The sequence below is a fragment of the Agelaius tricolor genome, unplaced genomic scaffold, assembly GCF_023055355.1.
Source record: "Agelaius tricolor isolate 1412-34295 unplaced genomic scaffold, bAgeTri1.0.p SCAF_9, whole genome shotgun sequence".
In the NCBI taxonomy this organism is placed as follows: domain Eukaryota; kingdom Metazoa; phylum Chordata; class Aves; order Passeriformes; family Icteridae; genus Agelaius; species Agelaius tricolor.
Genome location: NW_027269269.1, coordinates 33,518,475 through 33,541,135, shown reverse-complemented (window position 1 = coordinate 33,541,135; position 22,661 = coordinate 33,518,475). Strand labels below are relative to the sequence as shown.

Here is a 22,661-nt window from a genome sequence, read left to right as displayed (position 1 = left end):
CGATGACCCATCTTTAAGGGGAAGGAGGCACCTGAGATTACTAAATGCTCAAGATCGAAAGGAATGTCAAAAGTCAGGGTTTGCAAATAATCAGAAAGTTTCATTAGTAAATTACACACGTGGCATGGAAATTGCAGGGTACCTTTTTATGGATAGGTTTCCGCAGCCTGAAGATGGATTTCTCATTTTCTATGCAAATTAATTATCATGCACAGTCAGTTCTTTCAGGTCTTCCTGGAAATAGATCCGACAGGTTTGGGGGTCCTTGGTCGTCTTAATCCTACCCACTTCCTGCCACTCATTCCTGTGCTTGTGCTGTATTGTCTTGTGCTTATCAGCAGGAGCTACAACAAGGATGTTTTTCCAGGGCTGTCCTTTCTCACCTTGCCTCCTTTCTTCAGACACATCTTTTTCTTTCTCATGGTGTGTTAATATCAATAGTCTTTGTTTATTACCACCAGGCCTTGGTTGATTCCACAGCCATCCAATTATCTATGTTTGAGACATATGCATTAGCTCTCCTATGTTCTGGGAAGAGAATGCTCAGTGAGACTTACTTTGGACTGTGGTTTATAGGGTCATCAGAGAGTGGGCTTCAGTATGCATTAGCCCTTTATAGCTGAGAGCTCAAAGGGTTTCACTTTGGATTGCTGTCTAGGTCGCAAGATAGTGGGCTTCAGTCATAGTAATTTTTCATCCTGGCCACAATTTGAGTTGGTTGAAGGTTCAACAGCAAAAATACTGTTCCACTTGGGTTGTTACTCAGGCAAGAATAATAAGTTTCCAAGTCTGTTCATTAAAAAACAGATGCTCAATAAACATCTGTTAGTTCCTTGGTACAGATTATATCCAGTAAGTTCAAGAGGGGCTTAGTCTGGGTGGTCTTTGTGAAGGCCAATGCCTAACAAGCATTTCTCAGGTCTTGGTGGGGCCTGGGCAGTGGTGGGGACATGTGCCACCACAGTCCAGTCCATGACTAAACTTACCTGGGCCTCTACAGGATGAAACAGGGCTGTGGCTTCAGGGACAAGCACAGGACCCCCCCAGGTGAGAGGAGGCCCCACTAGTAGGTCAGGACAGGTTTGGGGGCTGGTGAGGACCCCTGCCTAGCTGGCACTGCAGGGCAGAGTGTGGTGTCTGCATGTGACATCCTGCCAGAGTCCCCCACGTGCCCCCTTGCCTCACTGTGGGCTTCCAGAACTCCTTGTGGCGCCACACAACCCCCTCTCATGTGTGTCCTCACCTCTGACTGGGGGCTTGAGACCCACACTCCCACACACCCCCGTGGTCCCATCTGTGTCACTCTACCTTCACGGGTGGCCCCTGCCTGTGTTCCCCTTGGCCCCAGGCCCCCCTATATTCCCCCCGACACTAGGGCTTCCCTCGCTTGGACTGCTGCACGTGTGCCCCAGGTAGCCCATGGCCCCATGTGCGTCCCGGTGACCCGCGGAGCGCTGTCCCCTCCGCTCCAAGGCGAGAGCCCAACGCCGCGATTCGCGGCCGGCCCGCCCGCGTGACGCCCCCGGCCCGGCGGTGCCCAATGGGCAGCAGCGGGGGCGGGCGCTGCCGTTCGAATAAGAGCGGCCTCGGCCCGGACCCTGGCGGCTCCGGCGTGGGAGAGGATCGTCAATACTGCTGGAGCCCCGGCGACGCCGAAGCCGGAGACGATCCCCAGCCACGGTCACGGTACGGGGAAAGCTGAGGTGACCCGCGGGGGCGGGGGGCCGGTGGTTCCTTCGGCGGGCGCTCAGGGCCGCAGAGCAAGGCTGTGCCGAGGTGGGCAAGGCGCGGAACCCTCGGGCGGGCGGGGCACGCATGTAGCACAGCCTCCGTCTCGGGCCAAGCTCAGCGGCGTCCCCGTCCCTGAGGACGGGGCGGTCGCGGCCGGAGCGCTGTGGCTCGGGCGTGTGGTTCTTCGTTTCTCGGGGCTTGGCAAAGTCGGAACCTTCGCCAGCGGCACTCGGCGGCCGCGTTCCTTGCGAGTTCCTCTGCTGCCCCCAGCGCCGGTTTGAAAGAACCTTCTCCTTGTGCCCTTCCTGTGCCGTGCTCGGGACAGCCCCATCCTGCGGCCCTGAGCCTCCTCAGGCAACCCGGGCGCTGCGGAGATGACTTCCGAGAGTCTCCGGAACAGCAGCGAGGGGTGAGCGTCCCTTCCCCTCCCGACTCCTCCCTGATCTAGCTGGTGACCCGAAGGGTCCGGTTCCCGTTCAATCTGTGGCCGCGGGGTGTGTGCGTATCGGGGGTAGATTTTCAGGGGTCAGCTGGATGTGACCCCAGTCAGGTTAGAGGGAGACGTAGCATCGGGGCCATTCTCTGCCGAGCCCGGCTTCCCAGAGCTGCACTGGGGCTGGGAACGGGTCTGTGCCGGCCCCACCGGCTCAGCTCTCCGTCACTCGGCCTGGGCAGGGTGACGGCAGTGAGCGCGTCCAGGCTCGGACGATTCCCCCCCCCCCGGTGGCGAGGCGCCGGAGGTTTCTGTGCCGTGCGCCTTTAACGAGCGCGGCCCCGCCGCGGTGACGTGGGGTGGCGCAGGGCCAGGAAGGGGAACCGCCGCCTGCCAGCCCCGCCGAAGAGAAGCTCAACAACTTTTCTTTTGTGCGTGGCCGCTGGCTCCCCGGCCCTTCCCGGCTTGCCAGCGCTCATGGCGGATTAACCCCAGCGCGCCGACGACGGCCGCGCGGCCCCGGTAAGGCCCCAACAAAGACTTTCTGCCTCTTCCTTGTTTTGTTTTCCACGGGGCTGGCGGGAGCGAGGCGGGGGCGGCAAAGCTCAGCTCGCCTAGCTCCGCCGCCTCGCCGCAGCGTACGGCTCCCGGCCCGGCCCCGCGCCAGCCCCCGAGAGGTGCGGGTCCCCAGGGCCGCGGGTCCCCGGGGCCGCGGGTGGCCGCGCCGGGCTCGCCAACATCCGGGCGCTCGGGTCGGCGGCTGCTCTCCCCCTCTGCCCCGCGCCTGCTGCGGGCCCGTCCGTGCCGGGGGCTGCCGTGGCTCGCTCACCCCGCCCGGGTGCTTCCCGCAGCCGGACCCTGGCCCAGAACAGCCCGGGGCCCGCGGGCTTTGCGTCCCCCGGCGCGTTGGCCCGTCGGGAGCTCCGGAGCGCGGGCTTGCGTAACGCCGTGTTGTGACCGGAGCGGCGCAGGGAAGGAGGGGAAGGACAATGCCGCCACCGCGGCCGCCGCCACCTCCGGAGCTCGTTCCCCGGTCCCCGCCGCCCCCCTGCTGCTGCTCTCGGCGGGGATGCAGCTGGAAGGCGCTCACGGCCGCTGGCGGGCTCCCGACCGCTTCCCGCCTGCCATCACGAATGGCACGTCCTCACGGAGGGCCATGGAGTTGTCTCAGGCGCTCAGGGTGGCCCGTGTCACCAGTGACAGGCCAGGCTGGGACCGCGGCAGCAGCGGGTAGCCCTGCCTGCCCGTCCAGATCTCACACCAGGCGCCAGTGTGTTCGCAGACTGGTTCTGGTAAAACCCAGCTCGACGTTGGTGGGACACGGTTTTCACCCAGGATCTGTCTGCATCCAGCGCTGCACGAGTGCTTTGCCCGGTGCCTTTGGGTGGATTTTTAGAGAGAGGTCTTGGCTGTGCCACCGGGGGGAGGGACAGTAGTTGCTGAGCGACCCAGCCGTGGGACAGGGAGCTGGGTTTTAGCCAAATTGGAGGGAGGACCTGTCCTGCTGAGGATCCCATGTGTCCCAGCTGGACTGACGGCAGCGGGAGCTCTGTAGTCCCCAGAGCCACCGTGACTGGTTGGCTGTGCTGTGCTGAGCAGCTGCAGATCCCAGCCAGGCTCCTGGCCCGTCATGGTGCGGGTGTCCAAGTGCAATACTGGCTGAGGAGCCCCCTCCGTATCTGGGTGACTTTTTGGCTCCCAGCGGTCCCCTCCCCTGGAAGACTGCCAAGGTGGCACCGGGGGCAGCCAGCGTGGAGGCAAAGGTCGCTGTGAAGGGGACCTGGCAGTGATCCCAGATCCCGTCAGGGCAGCTCATCCCTGCTCCCACCCAGTGCAGCTGTGGGCTCCCTGTGCCCCCAGCAGGTGGTTCTTTCACTACAGCAGTGGAAGGGGGAGCTGGCAGAGCTTCAACGGCTTGGCCACTGCCTTGCTGGGCAAGAAATGTTAGTGACATTTGGAGGTGAGGGAGGAAGGCACAGCAGGAGAATGAGGAGCCTGAGCAGCAGTTTTCCAGTGACCCCTTGTCAGGATCCTAATCTGTGGGAGTGGAGCTGGCTGCTGCTCATCATTGCTCCCCACTCTGAGCCTGTGGGGAAGCAGGAGGATGCTGGCTGCTCCTGCACAGCTGGCCAGATGCAGGGACACATCCTTCCTTGGCGGGCACGAATGCCTGATGCTGGGCTCAAGTAATTTAGTAACATAATTACTGTAGTTTACCTTTTTTATCCCCCCTCCCCCTTTGTTGATGTTTTTAGGTTTGTGCAGGAACCTGATAGGCTGGCCACAATGGCACTTCATGGTGAAAGAGTTGCTGCTCTCCTGGCTTGGGTAAGTCACCCCTCCTGTGCTGGAGCTCACTGCCAGCTCTGGCTGCTTCGAGGCTCGCTGCTGGGGCTTGTCACAGGAGGGATTGTGGCTGGGGCAGGTCCTAGGATAGCCAAGTTCCTACTGTTCCTGGGCAGGTGGGTGTTTGCAGGAGAAGCCTTGCTCACCCTTCCTGTTGAGCAACCAGAAATGCTGGAATGGCTTGGTCTGGTCATGGAGACTGCCTGGGAGATGGAGCTGAGCCTGAAGCAGGCAGCAGCTGTACTGCAAAGGGGTTGTTGGATCTGTCTCACAAAGCACTTGTGTGTCCAAGTGAAAATTCCTAGAATGGTTTGGGTTAGAAGGGGCTTTTAAGCTCATTCAGCTGGAATGCCCTGCCATGGGCAGGTAGACCTCCCACTGGACCAGCTTGCTCCAGACCACATCCAGCCTAGCCTTGAACACTTCCAGGGATAGGGCAGCCATGGATAGGCTTCTCTGGAAAACCCTCACAGGGAAGAATTTCTTCTCAATATCCCATCTAACCCTGCTCTCTGCTAGTGGGAAGCCATTTCCTCTTGTCCTGTCACTCCAGGCCTTTGTCCAAAGTCCCTTTCCTGCTCTTTTGAACCCCCTTTAGGCACTGGCAGGGGCTCTAAGGTCTCCCTGGAGCCTTCTTTTCTCCAGGCTGAACACCCCCAGGTGTCTCAGCCTCTCCAGAGAAGAGGGGCTCCAGCAGTGTGATAAATGGGACCCGTGCCAGACTCCCAGATGTGGAGCTGTGGGGATCATGTTCATCTGTTCCCTGGGAAGGGGTGGTTTAAAGGGGTGGATTTACTTTCACCCCCAGACCAGTCTTGCTGTCCCCTGCCAGGACTGGAGGTGGTGAGTGGCACAGCACAGTGTTGTCTTGGTTTCTGCCTTCTGACTGTCCCACCCCATTTCTAGGTGAACAGCACAAAGGTTTGTCCTGATCCCCTCAATGATCTGTCCCAGCTCCAGGACTGTAGTGTCTTCATCAGAATTATCCACAAAATGTGAGTACGGGGAGCTGTGTACACATTTCAGACCACACAGCTGGGTCTGTGCTGTCCCTGGAGCCAAGGCCTCAGCCCCCAGGAGCTAAGAGGCTCCTGTCTTGGGCAGGGTGGGAGTGGGGGTCTTGGGGTGTTTATTCCTCCCTGGCCTATGAGATACTGGATACTGAGATCTCCATCTCCTCTATGGCACTGCACAGCTGGGGTCTGCCTGCAGAGCTGTTGGGTCCCTCAGAGCTGCCCAGGGAATGTTTTGGTCAGAGTTCCTGTCGTTTGAGACTTGTTTTCACATCTGGCACTTAACATCTGGGTTCACTCCTGGCATTGTAGAAAAGACCTGAGTGCTGCTGCCAGTGGCACAAGGGTTCCTGCAGCTGCATAGGTGATTATCCATTTCTCTTGATGCTGCTCTGGTGAGGGAACACCCAGCAAGTTTTCCTGAGTGGCTGCCCTGGGATCCTGAGGAAGCCTTGTATCTGGAAAGCAGTGTAAAGAATGGCAGTTTCTGCCTCATGAGGTGCTGCAGCCTGGGGATGTCAGGCTGCTCCTGAGTGTAGTGGGGTCAGGATGGAGCCTGTGTGCTCTGCCCTGGGACCTGAGGTGGCTGGGCAGGGGTGGGAGGAATGCCTCCTTCAGGAATTGTGTTTGTTCCCTGGGAGCAAGGGGCAACTAAAATCTACAGGCCATAATGGACATCAGAGGTGGGACAAAGCCTGGTGGCTAAGGAGCTGACAAAAACAAATTGAGAGGGTGTGAGGCTGCCATGCATTGCTTTCAAACCCTTCTGGTGGGAGGCTCACTGGGAGCCTGTCTGCTGTAATTACCTCCTGCACAGGGTAAGGAGAGCCTGCCTGGAGCAGGGATCTGCCTGCAGTGGGTGGGGAGGAAGGAGCTGCCTGCACCACAGATATATTTAGTCAGACCTGGTTAATCTCCTGGGTCTGTGCTCCAGCTGGGATTAGTAGGGATCCTGGTGGCACATGCTCTCTAAAGAGGCCTGGCCATTGCTTGATAAAGTGGGGTGGCAGCAGGGCAGCTGCCACAGCAGCTGGCTGATCTGAGAGCTCCTGGTGGCACAAGAGAAAGTCTGTGAGGAGGAGCAAATCCTCATGGCAGCTCCTGTCCCAGGCCAGGTTCTTGTTTTTGGCACCTTGGGAGTAAGAGACAGTACTGAAGCAGTGCTGGTCAAGCATGATTGGTGTGGGTTTTGGGCGTGCCATTTCTGAGCATCTCTTGGGTTTAATAACCTTTGTGGGTCTCCTCCAACTCAGGATATTCCATGAACTGGTGGCTGCTCAGGAAGAGTGTAGTCACAAATAAGTGCAAGAGGAAGCTTCAGCTTCCCAAAATCCAGCAAGAAAAGCCCGAGGCTGCGTGCACGGACTGGCCCCTGTGGTGCTTCCCGGCCAGTGGGGCCACCACGAGCTCCCTGTGCTGTGCTGGATGCTGGGGCTGGCAGGCAGAATAGGAAGCAGTGCCAGGGGGGTGTTTGCTGCCTGGCTCCAGCAGGGGGATTCCAGGAGATTCCGCTCCATGTGGTTGGTCCTGGCTCTGCTGGCCCCGGTGTGGGGGCAGAAGGCAGAGCAGCGCCCCAGAGGCAGCCCTGGCTCAGCAAACCCTGCTGCACAAACCTCAGCGTTGGTCTAATCCCTCCAGAAGGAGTTAATGCACACCTTGCACTCTTCCAGCCACGGGAGCAAGGAGGGGGAGTCTGTGCTGGAGCAGCCGCTGCCAGAGAGGATCTCCTTCATCCATGGTTTCCTGCAGAGTAAGACCCTCCGCTGGTGCTGGGGAAAGCAACTGCCCCTGCTCGGTGCCCCTCACCTCTGAGAGAGGCTGGTCTGCTGTCTGCAGCTTCCCTCTCCACAAAGTGACCCCCTCACCCCACATCAGCATCTTTGTGAGGTGCCAGCAGCTTTCCTGCAGCAGCCTGTGGAAGGGGAAACTTCCAGATGGAAATCCTTATCAGAGTCTGGGTTCAGAGCAAAGGAGGTTCTGGGTGTGAAGGGCAGGGTGCCAGTGGCTGCTCTGGTGATGCTGCCTGGAGCAGTTTTCCTAGTTGGGTACCTGCTCTTCAAATCCCAGTTGAAAAATCCCTTTACCCAAGCAGAAATCCTGGGAGGGGAAATGGGCAATATCTCACACTCTTGTTCAGTGTGTTATCACGTCTGGCACTTAACATCAGGATTCACTCCTGGTTCACTCTTGTTCAGTCTTTCCTCGAGGGAAGACTCCATATCCCACCTCATATCCCACCCAGAGATGGAGCTCTCTGTTTGTGCTGATGTTGGAGGGGAGATGCCAAGATGGGGAGGCTGGGATTTAGGTTGGAATTCCAGGGAGGGGAATGAAAGTTGGTCAGAGCTAATGGCCAAGGCTGACCACTGGGATCTCAGCTCTAGAGCCCCTCCTGTCCCATGTCCCTTCCCTGGGGATGCATTACAGTGCCCTCCTGGCCATGAGTGCCACCTCAGGGGAGGCAGTGTGCCCAGTGGCTCCTGTGTGACTGGGAACTCTGCTTCTGTTGCAGAGCACTGCCGGCACAAAGTGGCTGCAGAAAACCTTGTCTCTGCACAGAAACTCCTGGATGGAGAGGAGCTGGCCCTGGCCAAGGTAACTGTGTGGCATGTTTTAGTCCCAGATGGCACCAATGTGCTTGTGGCTGGCCTGGCGTTACTCATGCTTTTCCTGCCTTGCTCAGGTGGCCGTGCTGCTCCTGTATCACACCTCCATGAGTTCCAAGGACTCTGGGGACTGGAATGAATTCGACTACAAGACCCAGGTAATCCCTTTGGGGTTCCTCCTCTGGGTCTGGGGTGCAGGGGGAAGCAGCGGTTCCTTTGGGGGAAGGTGCTCTGGGACTTGCACTCCTGGGTCTCACTGAAAGATGGTGTGGAGTGGGCACTGTGGTGCTCACTGGTGATTTTGGGCTATCAAGAGCTTGTGGCAGACAAGTGTGGCCAGCAGCACAGGCAGGCAGGGAGCTGCCCCATGCCTGCTGTGGTGCTGTCTGTGACCTGCAGCAGAGCCACTAACTCTGCAGCTCCTCCAACACAGGTTGAACTGGCATCAATTGTCAAATTTGTGCTGGATAACGAGGAGTGCCTGAATGAAAATCTGGAGCCATTTCTGCAGAGGAAAGGTAAGTGCTGTCCTGGCTTTTCCTCCTGTTTGTGCTGCTGTAGCTGCCCAGCTGTAAAGGCAGCTGCACAACCCAGGTGTTTTCAGCTACAAAACAGTCCCCCGTAAACTCCTGAGAGTAGGGCTACCTCAGACCTGCTGGCTCTTCCTACTCAGCAGTACCTCAGCCTTTCCCTGGAGGAGAGGAGCAGGTGGGATGCTGAGAGTCTTGTGGGAGCAGAGTTGCTGGGGAAGGCCTGTGGAGCAGGAGGGATGAGGATGTAGGGCAGGTATTTGGCTTCCTCAGTTGGCTATTCCATCCCTACTGGAATTTGTGGTTCCTGTGCCCCTGAGATTTTAGCTGCTCAGCCTCTTAGATATTAAAGATGGCAGCCGTGTTCTCTCTTTTTATTTCCAGCGGAGCCGCCCTTGTCCAGTGTGTCCAGCAGCAGCTCTGAGGAGCATTCCCCACTGTTCTCTCTCCCTTGCAAGAGAGAGGTGCGTTTCCTGGAGCTGCAGAGGATCGCCTCCTTCCCCAGCGCCAAGTACGTGCCCTGCCTCCTGGCTGCCACGGGAAATGGAGGAAGGGAGGGGTGGGTGGGGCGGCTTTTGGGACCCACAGGTGTAGCCAGGCTGCACGCTGACTCCCCGGAATGCCCTGTTCTGCCTTGGTGCTCTCCTGCTGCATGTTGCTCCGGCATGATGTAGGGATGGATGATGGAGGTGAGCTTGGGCTCCAGCTCCTTTTAGAATCATGGAATTGTTCAGGTTGGAAAAGCCCTCTGAGACCATCGAGTCGAACTGTGCCCTTGGCTCTGCCAAGGCCACCACTAAACCCTGTCTCCAGTGGAGGCATTTTTCCATATTTGCCCCTGGAGGCCTCCAATGAAAGACCAGTTTTTATATTACCTCCTTGATGAAAATTGTTTTGTATGTGTGCTGATTTGTTCCTAGATTTTTAAGGCAGCAGTTCTTTGGGGATCCAGGCAGGAGAACCTGCCCCAGAGATGGGGGTAGCAGAGTGGGTCTGGCTGCATGGGGCCTGGGCTGGCTCAGGATAATCCAGCTTGTGTGTGTCTCTCTGCAGCTTGCCCAGCACTCAGTCTTCGCCCATGGGGGACATCATGCAGACCCCCCAGTTTCAGCTGCGGAGGCTGAAGGTGCAGCTGGCTTTTGAGAGAAAGAAACAGGAAGAGCTGGAGGTGGAGGTGGTAGAGACTCACAAGCTCGTTATGGAGAAGGGTCAGTACCAGTATATCCTGGGGTGCAGGGAGGGCTCTGGGACAGAGATCTCATGTTTCTCTGACTTTTCTTTTGTGACCCCACCACAACTCTGCTTGTGCATGGTCCATCTTGCCATGCCACAAGTGAGACTCCAGGTTCCTTCTTCCATCTTGTATTCCCTTATATATCCTGGGCAACAAAAGCCATGACCGAAGCAACACCTATGCTGAGCAGTAGCACTGGTGGTGGCCCGGCTCTTTGATCTCCTGCTGCAGAGGGTTTCTGTGCAGAAATGCTGTTGTGGGGTCTTCAGGTGACATGAAAAGTTGGTAATGGGCCCTTTCTTGCCCCCTTCCCCAGATGCTCAGATCACCAGGATGCAGCAGCAGATTGATCGCTTGGTAAAGCTCAATGAGAAGCAAGCTGAAGACCTGCTGGAACCCAAAGAAATGGAGGAGCTGAGGGAGAAGAATGAGAGGTAATCCTCCAGGAACATCGACTCCTTCCTCCTAGGTGGGATCTGGTCACTCCCACATCCCCAGACTCTATGTTGTCTGTCTCTTCCCTAGCAGTACATGAAACAGGGGAGAAAGCAAACTTTCTTGTTCTCTGTGCTGAGGAGAAGACAGCAGGCACAGAATCAAAAAAGGGGCTGGGTTGGAAGGGAACTGAAAGCTCATTTAGCTGAAATACTCTGCCATGGGCAGAGCCACCTTCCACTAGACCAGGTTGCTCCAAGCCCCCTCCTACCTGGCCTTGAATCCCTTCCAGGGATGGGGCAGCCACAGCTTCTCTAGACAACCTGAGCCAGGGCTCAATCACCCTCTCAAGGAAGAATTTCTGCCCAATATCTGATTTAACCCTGCCCTCTGTCAGTGGGAGACCATTCCCTCTTGTCCTGTCACTCCTGACTCTTGTCCAAAGTCCCACTCTGGCTGTCTTGGAGCCCCTTTAGGTGCTGGAAGGTGCTCTGTGGTGTCCCCAGAGCCTTCTCAACTCCAGACTGAACACCCTCAGGTCTCTCTCCAAGTCTGTCTCCAGAGCAGAGGGGCTCCAGCAGCCCTTGGAGCATCTCCTCTGGACTTGCCCCAGCAGCTCCACATCCTTGTGATACTGAGGACCCCAGAGCCAGAGGCAGCTCTGCAGATGGGGTCCCACCAGAGGGGAGCAGAATCCCCTCCTCTGTTGTTGCCCATGCTGTGGGATCAGCCCATGACACAGCTGTGCCACCATCACGCTGACTGTGCCCTCAGGGCAGTTATGGCCTGCAGCCCATTTTTACTGCAGTGGGCATGGATCCAGTCCCAAACCATGCAGCCTGTTCTAACAGCCCACTCTTAATCCAAACCCTGCATGGGAGCAGCTATTCCTGTTATGTGAAAAGGGTGTGCTGCCCTTGTGGGTCTCACCTGTCCTGGAAAAGGGGAAGCTTTCAGGGTGATCCTGGAACTCCTGACTCCAGCCCATTTCCCAGGCCTTTACTTTGATCCCATGTACTGGGCTTTGTCACACACTTGAAATCACCTGTCACACTGCATTCTGGTCTTTGCTCTGTCCCTGTGCCATTGTTTACTCAGGAAGGCTGCCCAAACTCCACTGGAAGTGCCATGTCTTTTTTTGTCCTTTCCTTACTTATATCCCTTTGCAGGGGGGTGGCTGGAGTCCCACCGCTGCCTCTGCTCTCAGTTTGGAGCAGTTGGGCTTCTGCAAAGCACAAACATTGCTTATCTCTACTCTGCTTTGCCACCTGTTGGGAGCCAGGTTTAGAGCTGGGTTGATGGCAGAGTCACAGCAAGGCATGGAGATCCCTTGGAACCTTTAGTTTCCGTGGCAATATCCAGCAGCAGCGATCCCTGGTGATATCCTTGCCTGCTGCCAGCATGCACCGCCTCCTTAAGCCCTTCCTTAAGCAGCTCCTTTCCCACAGCCTGGTGGGGCGCCTGCACGAGGCCTTCAGGCAGTGCCAGGACCTGAAGACTGAAAAAGCCCAGATGGACCGAAAAATCAACCAGCTCTCCGAGGAGAATGGGGATCTTTCCTTCAAGGTACGGGGTGCAGTGTCCTCTCCGTGTCCCACAGCCCAGCTGGTTGTGATGGAGCCCGGGGGGAGGATTTGATGGCAGTGCTGGATGCTGGGATGTTTATGGTTCTGCTAATGCGATCTTTGACCCAGTGACCAAGCCTGCCTTGGGCTCTGGATCCTGATCCAAATAGGAACTCTGGTGGGGGAATGGCGGCTGGGTGGAGCTGCCTGCGTGTGGTGAACACCCAGAACCCAGGATGCCCATGTGTGCTGCAGCTCTTGGGAATGGGGAGTGGGCAGAGCCCTGAGCAGCAAAGGCACACTCTGCCTCTCTTGTGGACTGGGTGGATTTTCATTGGCAGCTGCGGGAGATCGCCAGCAATATGGTCCAGCTGCAGCGAGCCCTGAATGAGCTCTCAGAGGAGCACAACAGTGCCATGGCACAGTCGCAGGAAAAGCAGCGGCAGCTGGAGAAGGAGCTGCATGCAGCAATGCAGGATAAGGTCAGGGGGCTTGGGGGGTGGTGGGTGCCCCCCTGTAGCTTCCCCAGGGTCCCCCCCAGCTGGGGGACACAGCAAGTGCAAGCAGGGTGCAGCAGCCAGGAGCCCTCCTGCCCATTTTTGCCAGCACACAGGGAGAAGCTGTGTAACTGTCAGCTCCTGTGGGAAGCCTCTCCCTGAAACTAAGGAAGGGTTCCCCAGGGTGGGACGGGCTGCCCTCCTTGGTTGGTTGGCTCTTCTGTCTTGCACCATGCTCAGTCCCATCTCTGTCTCCAGAAATGCTCAGAAGAGAAAATTGAGATTCTACAGGGAAAGATTTCGATGCTGGAGGACCAGTTGGCCAAGCTGGAGGAATGCAGTGCCCAGGAGAAGGGGGAAGTCATGGGGGACATTTTGAAGGTACACTGGGGCTTCTGCAGCTTCAAGGGCTTGAATGGTAAACGACTCCAGTTGGAGAGAGCAGCAGGTGCCAGGAGATGCATGGCAAAGCCATGTGGGGCAGAGCCTGCTGCTCTCTGCTGCTGGTTAGGGGATGTGGGGCTGAGCACTCTGGGAGAGCTCCTTTTGGGCTGAATTTGCAAATACTGCTGCCAGGGAGCTTCCCCAGCCTGCCACAATATTAACTGGTTGTGAAGAGAGCATCTCCTGCACGGTGAAAAGAAGGTTTGGTCCAAGGGACCAGAGTGGCACAAGGCTGAGGGAAAAGCAAGGTGCCCTTGGGGTGTGGTGAGAGGGAAGGCAGGCACTGGGCAGCTCCCAGTGGGATGCAGCATGTGGGGCTCTGGTGAGCCTGTTGGCTACAGCTTGAGTAACACCTAGGAGGTGCATGTTTTGTCCCTGTGGTAGTCTGATCTTGGCTGGGCACCAGGCACCCACCAAGCTCTGCTATCACTCCCCTTCCCAGCAGGACAGGGGAGAGAAAAATAAGATGGAGAATAACTAGTAGGCTGAGATAAGGCAATTTACTTAAAGCAAAAAGAGTGAAAGTTTGTGTGTATAAGCAAAGAGAAAAGCTAATCTCTACTTCCCATCAGTGAGTGTTGTTTAGACACTTCCTGGGAAGCGGGCCTTCAGCACGTGTAGTGTCTGCTCCAGAAGGCAAACACTAAAATAATGACTGCCCTCCATTCCTCCCATGTCCCTTAGCTTTTATATCTGAGCTGACATCATATGGTGTGGAATATCCCTTTGGTTAATTTGTGTTGCTTGGTCTCATTGTGCCCACTCCCAGACCCTGGCTGGGGTGGGTTAAGAGTTCATTTTCCCTTGGAAGCTTTCACAGTGCTGTGCTTTGCATGGGTAGCTGGAAAGGTGTTCATAACACACCGGTGTTTTTGCTGAACAGCACTATCTCTCTGTCTCAGTCAGACCCAATACAGTCTCCCTGCTCTTCTGTTTGCCAGCTGGAGGAGCTGAAGCAGGAAGTGTCCAGCCTCACGGCCAAAGGACTGCAGCTGGAGGAGGAGAAGCAGCAGCTGGAGGTGGAGAAGAAGCAGCTGGACAGCCTTGTCACCAGCCTCCAGAGCTCCCTCTCTGAGAGCCAGCGGGCCCAGGAGAGACTGAAGCGAGACCTGCAGGCACGGGCTGCCGAGGAGCAGGCTGAGCGGCTGGCTGCCCTGAGCACCCAGCATGAGCAGGCCCTGCGGGAAAGGGACTCTGCCCTGCAGCAGCTCCAGCAGGCCAACACATCCCTCAGCAGCCAGCTGCAGGCCGGGGATGAGGAGAAGGCTGTGCTGAGCCACAAGGTGGGCGAACTGGAAGCCCAGATCCTGGAGCTGAGTGCCCAACGGCAGCAGGGAGTGGCAGCAGAGGCACTGAAAGCCCAGCTGCAGGAGCTGGAGGGCAGGCTGAAGGAGAGCCAGCAGAGGCTGGCTGAGAGGGAGAAGCTGGCCCGGGAGAACAGCCGCCTGCAGGAGCAGCTGCTCTTCCTGGAGGAATCCCTGCGGAACACTGAGGGAATATTGGAGGACGAGAAGAGACGGGCAGCTGAGTGCCTGGAAGGCAACCTGGCCAGGATCGCTGAGCTGGAGGCAGAGAAACAGCAGCTGGTTCAGGGCCGGGAGCCAGGCCTGCCGGAGCAGGGTGAGGAGCTGGCCACACGCCAGGTGTCACAGGAGAGCCAGGAGCAGCCCGTGGGAGCCTCTCCTGCCACCCGAGGGGAAGACGAAGAGTGCAGGCGGCTGAAGGAGGAAATGCAGGCGCTGAGCCGGGAGCACAGCCGGACCTGTCAGCAGCTGCAGGCTGAGCAGGAGAAGGTGGCTGTGCTGGAGGCCCAGGCAGAGCAGCTGGCTGGCCTCCAGGCTGACTTGTCCAGCGCTCAGTCATGGGCAAAGGAGAAGGAGAGCGAGGAGCAGAAGCTAAGGGCCGAGATGTCATCCCTTCAGGAGAAGATGGCTGTGGCAGAGCAAGCTGCAGCCCAGCGTGTGGCCAAGCTGGAGGCGGATGCCCAGAGAGCTGCTGAGGCACTGGAGGGAGTCTCCCAGCAGCTGTCCCAGGAGAAGCTCAAGTCCAAGGAGTTGGAAGGCACCATGGATCAGCTGCGGATTGCAGAGAAGGAGCTGGTGTCCCTCCGCTCTGCCGTGCAAGAGAAGGAGAGCTGGAAGGAACAAGTGTCCCAGTGTGTCCAGGAGATTGAGAGGAAGAACAGCCTGATCAGCAGCCTGGAGCAGGAGGTCTCCATCCTCCATCACCAGGTGAAAGAGAAGGAAGGGGAGAGCAAGGAGCTGAAACGCCTGATCCTGGCTGAGTCAGAGAAGAGCAAGAAGCTGGAGGAGAGGCTGCGGGTGCTGCAGACTGAGATGGCCACCGCAGCCTCCCGTGCAGCTGAGAGGTGCTCGTTGATGAAGGTGGAGGTGCAGCGGTGCCAGGACGAGCTGGAGAAGCAGCGGATGACCATTGAGGCCCTGAAGAGGGACCGGCATAGCCAGAGCGAGCGGGAGGATGAGCTGAGGCAGGAGGCAAAGGTCTGCCAGGACAAGTGCCTACAGAAGGAACAGCTCCTGGCTGCCCTGCAGCAGGAGCTCGACAGCGCTCGGGCCAGGCATGCCTCCCTAGAGAGCCAGCAGCGCCAGGACCTGGAGCAGAGAGCAAAAGCTGTGTCCACACTGCAAGCCGAGCTAGCGCAGGCCAAGCTGGAGGCGGCTGAGGTGCGGTCGCTCCGGGAGCAGCTGGCAGAAAAGGAGCGGGCCCTGCAGGAGTCTTGGAACAGCAAGGGGGCAGCCTTGGAAGAGAGGAAGAAGCTCCTGGAAGAGAAGCAGAGACTGACAAGTCGGGTAGGGGTTTTACTCCCAGCAGGAGGGATGTGGATGGGGGAACCCTCCTGGCAAAGGGATGTGTTCAGCCTTCTGCACTTCAGCCCTGAATCCATGTCCTGCTCAGCACAGGGACTAGGGGTGTGGGGACACATTTCTAGGTGTGAAAGGGACTGTCACATACAGGTGCTGGAGTGTTTCCAGAGAAGGGCAGCAATGAAGGGGAATGATGTGGAGCAGCAGTCTGATGAGCAGCAGCTAAGGGAGTTGGGAGGGGGGCTAAGCCTGGAGAAAAGGAGGCTAAAGGGGGGGACTGTCTCCCCCCTGAAAGGGTGAAACAGCTCCCTGAAAAGAGGATGCAGCCAGATGGGGGTCTCCCAGGTAACTTGTTCTGCCAGTTAACGAGTGGCATGACAATAGGAAATAGTTTCAAGTTGTGCCTGGGGAGGCTTAGGTTGGCTATTAGGAAAAAATTCCTTCCCTGAAAGGGTTGTCCAGCCCTGGCACAGTCTACCCACGGCAGTGGTAGAGTCCCTGTCCCTGGAGGGATTTAACAGACATGTGGACGTGGATTAGTGGTGGTCTTGGCAGTGCACTCAGTCTCAGAGGGCTTTTCCAACCTAAATGACTCCATGACTGTATGGAAAACAGCCTATGTCTCAGCTGTGTACTCACCTCTACTTTTTGTGCTTGCAGGTGGAGCAGTTGGAGATAATCCAGAAGGACCAAACTAAGCAGGTAACACAGACCACGAGCTGGCTGCTCAGTGACAGTGCACAGCTCTCCTTGTTTGTCACTTCCTGCTGGAGCCACCCTCTCCTCTGTACTGTACTGTGAACTGTGTACTGTACAGCACTGTGAACTGTTCACAGCATGAACCCAGCCATGGGGCCCTTGGCTCCAAGTCTCTGGGCACCTTCAGCTCCAGGGGGTAGCAACTTGGCTCCCATCCTGCCACCTGCTCCCTCACATTAGTGCCTGCAACTTGGCATGGCTTCTGACATGGCCCATGGCAGCACACGCAGCAGGTGGCTGCCAGGGGCATGCAGGGCTCCTCAGCATAGGACTATCCCAGTGCTGGGATGGCTTCTTCCCCCACCTTTAACCAAGGCCCAGCTCTTGGCACAACCGATAGGAACAGCTGTGCTCAGACAGCATAGGCCAGATGTGGCTAGAGCAGCCTTGATCTCAGATGTGGTAGGAGTTAGCACTTGGGAAACAATGCTGGAAAAGCTACATTTCCCTGTCCAGTCCCAGCCAGAGCTGCCCAGGACTCTGCAGAGACCTTGTGGCTATGAGCAGGGCGCTGAGAGCTCCTCAAGCATCCCCTGGAGCAGGGAGAGCATGGCCAGGCCAGAACTTGCAGCAGCCAGCTCCCTGTGTCAAGAGTGCTGGATGACCTGTGGGACTCCAGGTTGCAAGTGCTTGGGCACTGGGGACTTAACAGAGGCTTTGCTTCCAGCCTGTGACTGCTCCTTCTGCTTGGGTAGCTCCAGCCAGCCTTGCTGTAAGGATTAACATGGGGTGGGTGACGGTCACCTTGGCATGTCCTGGGATCTTCCTTGGCAGTGGGTGGTGCTGAACAGTTGCCCTGTGGCAGGAAATTTCTTCATTGTGCCCTAGAGCTGGCTAGAGAGGAGGGGCTGTGCTCCTCCACAGGAAGATTGTAGTTTTGTGGCTGGAGCTGGTCTCACCAAGCCATGTTCTTTCTTCCAGGTGGATGAGCTGAATAAAAAGCTGACTCAGCATGAGAAGGCCACCTGGACCCAGCAGCAGAGAGTTAAAGTAAAGAGGGACCAAAACCCTGGGGGCTGAGCCCTGGAGCTGTTGGTGCTGCCAGGGGGCTCAGCTGGGTTGCCTCTAAGCCAGTCTCTTCCCTGCCCACAGGCACTGGAAGCGGAGCTGCAGGCAGCAGTCACAAGCCATCAGGAGAAGGTGGCAGAGCTGCAGGTGCAGCTCACCCAGAAGGAGCAGGCAGCTGAGCACTACAAAGGGCAGGTATGCTGGGGGCTGGTATGGCCTTGCTGTCCCTGACACTGCTGGGAAGCTTGACAGGATTCCTCTGCTTTGTATCCTAGATGGAGAAGGCAAAAAGTCATTATGATGCCAAGAAGCAGCAGAACCAGGAGCTATCAGAGAAGCTGAAGGCCATGGAGCACTTGCAGGAAGAGAACACAGAGCTTCAGAGCAAATCAGAGAGGCTGGCCAAGGAGCTACAGGAGAGCATCCTGCAGGCCAAGGAGTCTGAGATGAGCTGCAAGACTCTTACCAGCCAGATTCGCAGCCTGGAAGCTCAGGTGGGTGTGGCATAGTTGAGCTTCACCCTCCTTGGAGGACAGATCCATCCATTCCTCCCTGTTTCCCATTCAGGTGCAGGAACTCAGCAAGTTCCAGGAGAAGACTGCCACAGTAAAGGGACATGAGGCTTCCTTTGAGAGTGTGGCTGACCAGAGCACTGATAGCCTCAATGAGGCACAGCAGCTCAGCTCCCCCAGGTACCAGATCCATCTGCTTCCAGCACCCCAAAACTCCACCGTTCCCAGGCCTGGTCGGCCTGCTGGTGCTACCCTCACCCCCTGTCTCTGCAGGAAGGCTGCCAGCTCTCAGCTGGAAGTCTCAGTGGTGCCGTCAGACAGTGAAGAGTCACTGCTGTCTCAGCGGCTGCCCCAGACAAAGTCATCCCTGGAGAGTCTCTACTTTACTCCCATCCTCTCTGAGAGGCGGTCACAGCTCCAGAGCAGCGCCAACTTCCCGGGAGACTTCTCGCTCGACTCCGGCTGCAAGACCCGCTCTGCCCGGCGCCGCACCACCATCAACATCACCATGACAGATGTGAGCAGGGGGCCCCTGCTGGGGAATGCAGGGATCAGGAGCAGCACTGCAGAGGGACCCAGCATGCTGGGAACTGAAAAGCTGAACATGACCTGTCAATGTGCACTGGCAGCCTAAAGTCCAGCCATGTCCTCAGCTGATCCCCCCAGCACAGTGGGAAGCGGTGCAATGTGGGCATTTTGCCCCTCTGCTCCACTCTGCTGAGACCCCACCTGCAGAGCTGCTTCCAGCTCTGGGGCCCCAACGTCAGAATGACATGGAGTTGCTGGAGCAAGGACAGAGGAGGTCACAGAAGCTCTCCAAGGGGTGAAGTCCCTCTGCTCTGGAGATAGGTTGAGAAAGTGGGGAGAAGAAGGCTCCAGGGAGACCTTAGAGCCCCTGCCAGTGTCTAAAGAGGCTCCAAGAGACCTGGAGAGGGACTTTGGACATAGGCTTGGAGTGACAGGACAAGGGGGAGTGGTTTCCCATTGACAGAGGGCAGGGCTAGATGGGATATTGGGAAGAAGTTCTTCCCTGTGAGGTTGCCTAGAGAAGCTGTGACTGCCCCATACCTGGAAGTGTTCAAGGCCAGACTGGATGCAGCTTAGAGCAATCTGGTCTAGTGGAAGGTGTCCCAGCTAAGGGAAGGAAGAGGTGGAAGGAGATGAGCTTTAAGGTCCGTTCAACCTAAACCCATCTGTGGATTTTTCTCTCCCAGAAACAGGCAGAGCCCGAGGAACTGGTCTGCATCAAGAACATCCCATTGGCTCATTCCACAAAAACATCTTCCCCTGCTAAGGGCCGTCTGCGCTCAGGTGCCTCCACCCGCTCCCTCACCAGCTTCTCCTCCCAGGAAACCCTTGCAAAGCTGGAAGCCTCCTCCCCAGAGAAGACCCCTGGCCATTCAGTACTGCTGGGCCTCCCTGGGTACCGACCAGTCACCCGTAGCTCCCTGCGCTTGCAGCGGACCAGCAGCTCTAGCCTTGGTGTGTATGGGTGGGGAGCACTTGGACTGCTGGCTGTGGGGTTCTGCCCTGCCTTGGGGGAGTCAGGTCTTACCTGGAAGCGCCCTCATCTTTCCTTGCTTTGGATTTAGGCCAGAGCACCATGAAGCTGGGCATGTGCCAGGATGAGCCAGAGCAGATGGATGACTGGAACCGCATTGCGGAGCTGCAGCGGCGGAACCAGGCCCGCCCTCCCCACCTGAAAACCAGCTACCCCCTAGAGAGCATGGTAAGGGCCGGGAGGGGGAGGTCAGGCAGCCCTTTGTCCAGAACTGGGGTTTGGGAAGTGGGTCTGGGAACGGACATGTCCCCTCAGCAACATCCCCACATCTCCTCCCCAGCCCTCCACCTCCTTGGGAACCATCACGGATGAGGATGTGAAGATGGGGGACCCAGAAGAGACGCTGCAGCGTGGCAGCAGGCACTCCTCCCAGCCCATGGCCACCGGCAGCCAGCGCAGCAGCCAGGCCAGCAGCATCACCACCCGGCAGCGGAGGAAACGCCTCTCGGAGGAGACCCACCAGGGCCCTGACACCCCCCCGGTGAGCTCAGCCCAGTCCCCCAGCACAGCACCCTACTGGGAACAAGAGGTGTTCCAGGTTTTGAGGGAGCTGCTGTGGACACCATTCGCCACATGTTCCCACTGATCCTGGATTGCAGTGTCCCTTATTTCCAGCATCCAGTGGTGTCTCTAGTACTCGTGATGCTCCCAGTGCTGGCAAGGAGGCCATTCCAGAGGCGAAAGGCTGAGCCTTCTACCCTCCCTGGGCACTGCTACCCTCAATCACATCCCCTCCCTGCAGCCCCTCAGTTCCCTCATTGCTGCCAGCCCCACAGCAGGCTGACACCCAGATGGCAGTACTAGCTGATCCCCTGTTTTCCAGTCCAAGAAGCCAACCAGCTGCTTCCCACGGCCCCAGAGCTCCCAGGACCGCAGTGCGCAGAGTGGCTCCCAGGCCAGTCAAGACAGCGAGCAGCAAGCCCCAGCCACACCAGTAAGTTTCAGAGGGAAAAAGAGGGATCGGGAGGGAGCCCTGTGTCCTGCCCCACGCTGAGCTAATGGTCCTGCTCCTCTTTTGCAGGCTCAGAGGCGCCAGTCGATGGCGTTCAGCATCCTCAACACCCCCAGGGAGCTGGGGAGGCGCCTGCTGCGCCGGGCAATGGCCCAGAGGAGCACTCCCACAGCCTCCAGCGGCACCCGCCGCTCATCCCGCATCGCCACCGCCACGACCCCAAAGGGCAAGGTAGGTACTGCCTGATCCCCTGGGCACGCTGCTGAGCTCATGCTCAGTGACCCCAGCTCCTGCCTTGGGTTCATACAGGCCATGGGGACAAGGGGCACAGTCCTGCTGTCCCTGGGCTGCTATGGCAGCAGCAGGTCCCAGCATGGGGCTCGCTCACATTCATGGTCCCTAACCTCCCATCTTCGCTCTGTCCTTTCCAGGCCAGTCGCCAGTCGCGCAAGGACAAGCGATCCTGAGGTTTCCCCAGTCCCTGCGTGCTGGCTCTGCCCTGGCCTCCCACCTGCACCCCCTCACCTCTTCCTGCCCCCCCAGGGCCCAGGAGCACTGAGGGTGAACAGGTGGGGCCACCCACACAACTGCCTTGCATATCCCACTGACAACTGTGGGGTGCCCTGGGCACGGCAAGGCCCCCTTGCCCTTCCTGTACCCATTGTCATCCTAAACCCTTCCGGGACCCAAGGCAAGGGGATGCACAGAGGGTGAGGGCTGGAAACACACAGGGGTGTGGGGGCTGGCACCAGGCTGCAGCTGGAGGGGCTGAGCTCTCCCCAGGGATATTCTGCAGCCTCAGGTCAGGGACAAAGATGAAACTTAGCATCCCTCGGGTCACCACCTTTGCTCCCTGTGTGTGGGACCCCCCAACCTGCCCGGTCCTCCTGTTCCTCCCAGGGAAGCTGAGGCAGCATTTTTAAATGTTTCTACTTGTAAATAAAGTGTATTTTTCACCTGCTCTGGGGCTCCTGGCTTCCTGCTCCTACAGTCCACATGCACTGGAACCTTTATCAGGGCTTGAGGGGAGGAAAAGCATGACCTCCTCCTTGTCCTATCACTGAACTACACAGGGTGTCCCAAGGCAGGATGCTCACCCAGGGACCCTGCAGTGCCCCCAAGCAGTCATAGTGCAGATTTCTGTCCTTCTTACATTTCTCCTTTAACTTCCTCTTCTCCAGTAGCAACCCCTGCCATTACAGTGCTTCAAACCCCAGCAAACCTGGCCACGGGGCTGGAAGCACCTTCTCCATCCTCACACCAGCCTTGCCACAGATGTCCGGGGGCTGCACTGTCTCTGCCCCTTGGCGTACTGCAGGTTCAGCCCTCGGGTGGTGACACAGGGTTTGTCCCCAGCTCTGCTGTCCTACTGCAGGTGCTGGGGTGAGGACAGGGCCCCTGGTGTCTCCCTGCAGTTGCTGGCATGCTGCTCCATCTCTGCCATGCCAAAGGGCAGCCGGCAAATGGGGCAGGGCAGCCAGGCATCAGGGGACAAGGAAGGCCAGGCTACAGTAGGTTCTTCTCCACAGTGGGAGGCGTGTGGGGGGAGCAGATTCAGCAGGAAGTGGCCTGTGGAAAGCAAAGGTGATATGGTTGTCACAAGCTCACTAGTGTTGGGATGATGTGGGGTTTGGACTGACACCCTTCCTGATGGTTCTTATGGCAGCCTGGGAATAGACTGTGATGCCCCTCCAGTGCTAGAGCACCAGCAGGAGTGATGTGTCCCAGCTACAGAACTGCCACTACTATGCCCATTTACTGGCCACCAGAGGACAGCCCTGCCAAGCAGCTGGGGCAGACAACAGTGTCCCCCTCACTGCTGGTGTGTCCTCTGTCATTTCTCCTGCCTTGTCTCTCTTGGGGGCCACAGGCTTGGGCTGTTCCTTTCACCCTGGGAGTCCTTGAGGTGGCAGCTGGGGCCCTGCAGAGGGGTAACATGCTGGAGGTATCCTATGCCACATCCTGCCAGCCCAAAAGAGTGAAGGGCTGGGTCCAGAACTGTCTGGGAAAGGCTGAGAGCAGTAAACAGCCAGGATGAGGGCAGGAGAAGACAGTGATCCTGGGATTACCTGCCAGGGATGGGACAGCCACAGCTGCTCTGGACAACCTGTGCTGGTGTCTTACCAGCCTCACAGGGAAGAATTTCTTTGTAATATCCCATATAACCCTGTCTTCTGTCAATTTGAAGCCACTACCCCTTGCCTTGTCCT

The 22,661-nt window shown here is 57.7% G+C and overlaps 1 protein-coding gene across 2 annotated transcripts; it reads left to right on the top strand.

Moving 5' to 3' along the window:
- Window positions 1-18: 18 nt before the first annotated feature.
- Window positions 19-21,412, top strand: NUMA1 (nuclear mitotic apparatus protein 1). 2 transcript variants are annotated; one of them, XM_071433577.1, is made up of 26 exons: window positions 19-1,686; window positions 4,420-4,492; window positions 5,417-5,505; window positions 7,194-7,273; window positions 8,036-8,118; window positions 8,207-8,287; window positions 8,563-8,647; window positions 9,044-9,170; window positions 9,713-9,867; window positions 10,210-10,327; window positions 11,777-11,894; window positions 12,235-12,375; window positions 12,649-12,771; window positions 13,737-15,644; window positions 16,320-16,361; window positions 17,340-17,408; window positions 17,511-17,621; window positions 17,702-17,920; window positions 17,994-18,118; window positions 18,212-18,455; window positions 19,153-19,420; window positions 19,531-19,667; window positions 19,780-19,980; window positions 20,323-20,433; window positions 20,521-20,682; window positions 20,883-21,412. In XM_071433577.1, the coding sequence occupies exons 1-26, from the start codon at window positions 1,541-1,543 to the stop codon at window positions 20,916-20,918; spliced, it is 5,052 nt and encodes a 1,683-aa protein (XP_071289678.1). In that variant the 5' UTR covers window positions 19-1,540; the 3' UTR covers window positions 20,919-21,412. The 2 variants fall into 2 exon arrangements, with proteins under 2 accessions (XP_071289678.1, XP_071289679.1); XM_071433578.1 differs by having other exon boundaries at window positions 1,478-1,686; window positions 13,776-15,644.
- The last annotated feature ends 1,249 nt before the right edge of the window (window positions 21,413-22,661 follow it).